General features: G+C 37.5%; 1 protein-coding gene across 1 annotated transcript; it reads left to right on the top strand.

Moving 5' to 3' along the window:
• Positions 1-4,280: 4,280 nt before the first annotated feature.
• On the top strand, positions 4,281-5,971 carry LOC104072097 (cytochrome c oxidase subunit 7A-related protein, mitochondrial). Its single transcript, XM_009583066.1, has 2 exons — positions 4,281-4,421; positions 5,323-5,971. Exons 1-2 carry the CDS (start codon positions 4,281-4,283, stop codon positions 5,464-5,466), a joined length of 285 nt encoding a protein of 94 aa, XP_009581361.1. The 3' UTR covers positions 5,467-5,971.
• Positions 5,972-7,005: the final 1,034 nt, after the last annotated feature.

Below are 7,005 nucleotides of genomic sequence, written 5' to 3'. Positions count from 1 at the left end.
TAATAATTCACTCTATTCTGTACTGTTACATTCTAATGCTTCCCGGTGGAGTATTGTTCTAGATGCAGCTTTAAGCTTATTGTGAGCTTGCAAAATATCGGTCAAAATGCATTTCAGAAGTTCTTTTGCTGACAGTAACATAACTAACAGATTATACTAACAAAAAAAATCTTAGTTTGAAATCTGTATTGTTCTTCCCGTCTCAGTCTTAGCATTCTTCGAAGACTTAATTTTGCATTTAACAAAGTTATGTAAAGTAGTATGAAAAATTTAGCCTGTTTGAATAAACGGGAACTTTCTCAGCTAGTGCAGGTGAGGAGTCAAATAGGTTAAAAACTACTACTCATGTTTAGGAGGATAATGACTGCCATAACCATTACAAGTACAATAAAAACTATTAATGCAAAGAATTAGCTTATATTTAAAGTACAAATAGTGGGACCAGTTTCAAATGCCATCAGGTGAAGACAACTATATGAATTTTTCCCTAGTTCTTCAAGGCTGACCGTGATCCTAGTAGAAATTTAGTCATACTGCCATATCTTCACTTGATACAACTTATTTTCCTCGTAGCTATTTAAAACCCCCACAAACCACAGATCTTTTGATTTTAGTTGTTATGAATTCCTTGGAGTTCGTTGAGAAATGGTAATGGTTCACCTTTTATGCTGTAGATGGTACTTAAAATGTACACAAAATCACTTTTACTTAAATGTGTCGTCCTAATACAAACAAAGCTTCAAGTGATCCTACCTGAAAGCATCCCTGTGTTAGTGGTAACAAATATATTTAACCTCATACAGTGAGGTATATTCTACTGTGAAGGACCTGTTATTTAGGTTAGAAGTGTCTAGGTTCAGCAAGTTCATAAAAGTTACTTCAATGCATGTTCTAAATAATAATTCTTAGCTTAACTTTCTTTCCTGTTTCCCCTTTTCATTTTGGTCCTTACCTCAGTTTTCTCTACTTTCTCATGCTCTGATCTGTTTGAGCAATTCCCCTAACATTTAAAAACTTAAGTGTGGTGCTATCGCCATTAAATTGTGCTCCAAATCCTTAACTGCTTTGTGCTGTGAGGAAAATGTTAATCTAGCTTGGGAATTCATGCTATCAAGGCATAAAATGTTTTAACTTTGAGCATGTTGGCCAACCAACAGATAGATTGGGTCCTAAGACCTTCAGACTTCTGACAGGAGAACAAACACACTTTACAGAGGGGTAGGCAGAGAATTTTGTTTGTTGTTTTGGGTTAGCTACATGTCCTGACCTTTCATTGAGGACTTCAGCATTTGACAAAGTCATTGCTGTAGTGTGCTGATGAAATCAGCTGACATTGACTCTTCTGCACGAGTACATCTGCTGTACTTTGTCCAAGAATTGGAACAAATTCCTGTTAACATGATTAGAAATAGAAGATTAATTTTTTGGAAGAGGAATTATCAATTTGAAACATTTTCTTACGAAGCGTAGGTCAAATGTGTAGACACATTCATTCCTCAGTACTATCTTGAGTGTAGTGAGACACTGATGTTATTAAATAAATCTGCAGTTTTAGTCATGTTAAATACAATTAAGGGTCATTTAAGGTGTCTTAATGACTTGCTTAAAAAGTGATCTGTACTGAAATTCTTATGTGTAATACTGAGGATTTCTCTTCAGCCACGCTAAGCTTAGCAAGCAGCTGGGTGTGAGATAAAGCACTTGTCTGTGTTTATTGAGAGAAAGTGACAAGTACCCAGTTGGAACAGCCACACGGTTACGCTAATTTAGCTGAGCTTGGTTGGAGCCGACCACAAGATTCACAATTCATGGATGGAATTCAAGTGGAATTTTATGTTGGGGTGAGGGACCCTGATTAATGCAGTGTCTGTTTTAGGCAAACTGAACTGTCTGTCTTCTGCAGCATGTGTTTTGTTGTACTCTTTCCTGAAGCCAATGAACCATATCAATGATTTTTATTTAAATTACTATGTGATGTTCTTAACTGGCGCCATGCTGCTTTGGAAGTAATTTACAACAGTACACTGATGATTGTATGAGTTTTCTGAAATGGTTTCATTTGATTTCATGATGAAGTTAGTCACTTGAGTCAGGTTTGAATCTCCTATTGCTCCAACAGAAGGGGATCTTACAACTATCTGAACAGGAATGTATTTCTAAAGCCTGAAAAAGTATGCGATAACTTACAGTTGTTAACACGACTGATTTCACTATTCTAATAGTAATCCAAAGAGTTTGTCTTGCATCCAGGTGGTATCCTGCAGAGGCAGGAGTTTTAGCGCTAATAACAAATGGTAGGGCTTGCTAATCACATTTTTAAGCCCCCTGAGTTTAGGAATGATGAAAAAAGTATCTTTATCATGGAACTGTTTGAAGTAGTTTGCAGCTTACTCCAATTCTCAGTATTTACAGTTTTTATACACTACAGATAACTCATGAAATAAAGTAGACATGATCACAACAAGCAGGAGTTGCAGTGAATCTACTAACTGTTGAAGTGATCTCAAAGCCTGCTCCTGAACAAGTTGGGCCCTCAGGAAGGCAAAAGTGAGATTCAGAATTGGAAACTTAAAGGAGGATGAAAGACATACGTTGCTGCAATACTAACAATCAAGAAGGCAAGAAAAGTTTTGGGAAAAAAGTCACCTGCACATTTGGTATACACATCTGTTCTATAGTTCCTTCTGTCAAATCACCAACCCTTTAAAGACAAATCTAATAAAGTACTGAAAGTTCTTATAGACAAAAATACTGGTCCATAATTGCTTTCTTCAAGTATTTTGACATAGCTGGTACTTAGCCTTGAATATACAGCCAGTAACTTCCCCTGGCTAATAATAGTTTCCTAGATGCTTCCTTCTTACTGGTGTGACCAGAACTGCTTAGTCTTAAATAATTCAGTACTTGCCTTCTGCGCAATCCTGTTCAGTTAGGAAGGCACTAGTTACTGAATGTGTCAGAGAATCCAAGTTTGGCTGCTGTCTTTCAAAACATAACCAAGAAGGTCACAAAGAGATTCTAATATTCGTTCAGGCACTAGGAAAGTGGGAAGCTGGACCCGTGTCGTCAGGATGGAACCCTGATGACCATTCCATAGGCTATTTTGGGATGTTGAGAAACATGGTCTTTCTGTTGAAGATGCCTGTTGTGGCAGAGAATTTATGTATGGAGGAAACATGTCTGGTCTATGGCAGGCATAAAAGACGACAACTGCCAGTCTGCTTCCAGATCCAAATACTGTTTCAGGTAGTTCTCTTACGTACAAAATGCATCAACTAGTCCTTTGAACAGAGACTAGAATTTCAGTGCAGCCTTAACTTGACCCATGGAGAGCAATTGCTGCTTCTTTGTAATGAAAACCTGTTGCATTAACCTACTTGTACAATGCTTTTAATTTTTGTGGCAAGTTAGGGGGAAAAAAAAAAAAAAATTACAGCTGTTTCAGGAGCCATAATGTAAAACATCACTGCCATGTGTCCAGGCATAACTGTTAAATCTAACTATAATAATAAAGGCAAGGAGGCCATCTCATGATGGCTGTGACTTTGTGCACTTAATCTTATCCATAGAACTGGATTATGTAGTTTTTAATTATGGCAAATACAGAGTACAACCTTCTGAACCAAAAGGAAATTAAGTTATGCTACTCATGGGGAGTACACTGAGGTGTGGAAAGTTGCAGCAGCATGTGAATTATAAGGTGTAGTTACACCTGCATAACATGTCCACCATGTCAAGGCTTCTGGAGCGTTCTTGAGCACCACTTACTACTTTTGTATGAAACAAGTGTCCTAACCCTTTTTTTCTTTTTCCTCCTCAAACTATACATCCAAATTATTTAAGGCCCACTTATTTATTGCTACTGCTCGCAGTGTTCAGGAGGAAGAGTTCATTGAAGTCTTCTCACTCTGTTTGACCCAAGCATCAGGGATTCCTTGCTTCTAATCCTACTACTCGGATAGAGCCCTAGATAGTCTGACTATGTGCGAAAAACAAGCAGCAGTTTGGACCAAGTACCGGCACAGAAAAACTTACGATAGCTATAAATTTATGTCATGAAGAAATCAGAAAGGAGGCCTCTGTTCTCCTTGGTAAGCCCTAACCCAAAGTTGTAGCTGAGAAATGAGTGGACCAACAATGTGTAGCTCATTGTCAGAGGTCTTCATACCAGATAAATATTCTTTGTAATGTATCCTTGTAATGACTGGCGGTGTGCCTGCCTAACCTGACAATTGGTACGTTTGCAAGTGTTATATACCTTGATATTTTAATCTTTATTTATGCAGGGACTCAAACCAATAGTTTCCACTGAATCCCCAGCTCTGATTTTTGGGACAACAACTAAACTTGCTTCAGATTTACCAGCAACTGATTCTTTCTTGGGTAAAAACAAGGTGCCAGACCTACAGAAACTTTTTCAGGTAACGACAACTTTGAGAGTAACTTAAAGAAAACTGGAGAGTGGGACATACATTTCCTTATTCTAATGTGGCTAACTACTTTTGTCATTCTACAATACCAAATTTTGTAAAGTCTAGTTAAGAAAGTGTCAAGTACAGTATAACCTGTATACTTGTACTATACTACAAGGTATATATGCCTTGTATAGGAGATAAATACAGAAAGTGGAAAGTCTAGTAACATTGTCTTTTTGCTGGCTTCAGAAAGTGCTTATTGTATTATTTGGCTATTGGAAGCACTTTCTGTCTGGGAATCCAAATGTATGCCTTAAAGCAGATTTGGAGGAGCAAAGCAGATCATTACTGGTTTATCTATAATAATTTGAATATTACTGAAGCTGTTTATAATGCAGTATAAGAAGAGCACAGTAAAGTTTTCAAAGCCAGTTTGTTAGCTATGCAATTTCTAAGCGTACTAGGGCTTTTCATAAAACAAATCAGTTAAGCATTTTTTTAAAAACATCAAGAATGTGCTTTATATAATATTCCCTTTTCTCTCTTACATGCCACTTGCATTTGGAATGTATCAGTATGACTTGGTGAATAATTTTTTATACATATCTTTTCACGTTCTTTTGTTACTGACACTTTTCCCATCCAGGTCCTCTAGAAATATTTCAAAATATATTCTTTTCACCTGCACTTAACAGCTTTGGCTAATAAAATTAACTTGCCTTTGCATTTGTCTTGCTAAGTGAAAAGCACATAATACACTTGATTATAGATAGCCTATTTGTCAGGAGGTTTCCCTCTCACAGTTTACCTGAGGTAGCTTGTTCCTTATGGCCTTGGTATGGGTGTTCATTTCTGGTTTTTTTTTTTTTCTTTTTTTTTTTTTTTTCTTTTTAAACTCTTCCCACAGAAAGCAGATGGACTGCCAGTGCACCTGAAACGAGGAGTTCCGGATAAGCTGCTTTATCGGACCACTATGGCTCTAACAATAGGCGGGACTATCTACTGTCTAGTAGCACTGTACATGGCCTCACAACCAAGAAACCAAAAGTAAATGAACCACAACTCACGGGACTCGTGACACTTCTCTGAAGGACCTCCTGCATGTATCTTTGCACTTGCTTTAATTCTGTGATCATACAGGGTTCATTATTCAGATCAAATTTCTTGGAGAAAATGTTTTTAAATTGGTTGCCTTATATGTTCTAGAAATCAATATAAACAGACTTAAAGCCATCATTTTAATATATGGTTGTAGCTTTGCATTTGTTGTCTTACAGGAGCGTATGAACAGTTGGAGAAAGTTAAGCTTTTCCCTCCTTCCCTCCCCCAACTTAAGCAATCTTAGAGATAGGACAGGGCAAATACTTTGTGGGCTATGCTCCACATTCCTTAGTGAGAGGATGCTGCTGGTTTCCAAAACAGTAAAAGAAAATCATTTAATTATTATAATAACATACTGGGAACCTGTTTCTGTCATACACAGCTCATTTTGCATAAGCAGGTGGCGGTGAAACCTTTTCCAAATGCTGGTGTATTAATAAATATTTGTACTTCTGGTGGTAGGACGAGGGGCTTATCTCCTTGGAGCATTTAAAGTGGATATTTATTCCATAATGTTAGCATCACAGTATGCAGCAGAGTGCACCAGTATTGTAGCATCAGTTATACCAGTTTTTGGACTTTCATTTGTTAAACTATCTTCTTGTGCAATAAAGATAACTACATGAATAATAAACAGGCAAGTCTTGAAAATTTCAGACCACTTCAGCTGGCCTGGTAGTGAAATAAACACATTGGTACACTTTTGTTTAAGTTCAACTTGTAGATCTCAAGCCAGACAATTCATTCAGCTACCTTACTGTAATTTTTTTGAGACTGTAATCCTCTTAAAACCCTCTCTCAGAACTCATTGGGTGTTTAACTGTAATTTTTGGTGGAACAGGTCACTGTCATACCTCAACTGTGTATTATTTTCAGTGCACGCACATATCTTTTTATGTGCAGAGATACACACACACACATTTCCTTTGCTGTGTGGGTGGAAGAGAGAGAAGCCAATAAAACCCTTTATTCATTCTCTTGCCCTTGTAGTATCATCGCCTTGAACTGCAAGTTTCACACAGATCTTCACAAAAAGCATCCTCTAATTTGATAGATCCTCCTCTGTCTAAGAACATCGAGTGTTCACTCTTGGTCACCCAGGTTCTGGATAAGCATGGATTCGCTGGCCTCTGTAAAGACCCATCTCTCCCAGAACTGTGCAGAAACCACCTTCCATGTAAATAAGGAAAACAGTTGATAAAGGAACCTAAAATTCCCATTTCTTCAATATTTTACTAAAAACATTCTGATTTTTTTCCAGTCAAGTTATATCAAAGCCTTATTACTGTTCCATAGGAACGAAAATAGCTGCCTGTACTGTGATCTCAGGTTTCAGTTGGTCTATTTCAGGATGGGAGAGATTAAGTCACTGAAAAAGAAATTTGTAAGGACAGCAGGACTCAAAGAATAGCAGAGAATAATTAAGTTCTCCAGGAGTTGACAGCTGTGTTGCCTCTACTGAGGGTCCCTTGGGAGGCAGTCCTGAAGG

Source organism: Fulmarus glacialis, unplaced genomic scaffold, assembly GCF_000690835.1.
Source record: "Fulmarus glacialis isolate BGI_N327 unplaced genomic scaffold, ASM69083v1 scaffold47268, whole genome shotgun sequence".
NCBI lineage: Eukaryota > Metazoa > Chordata > Aves > Procellariiformes > Procellariidae > Fulmarus > Fulmarus glacialis.
The sequence above is the reverse complement of the archived record's forward strand: the minus strand, read 5'-3'. Positions and strand labels throughout refer to the sequence as shown.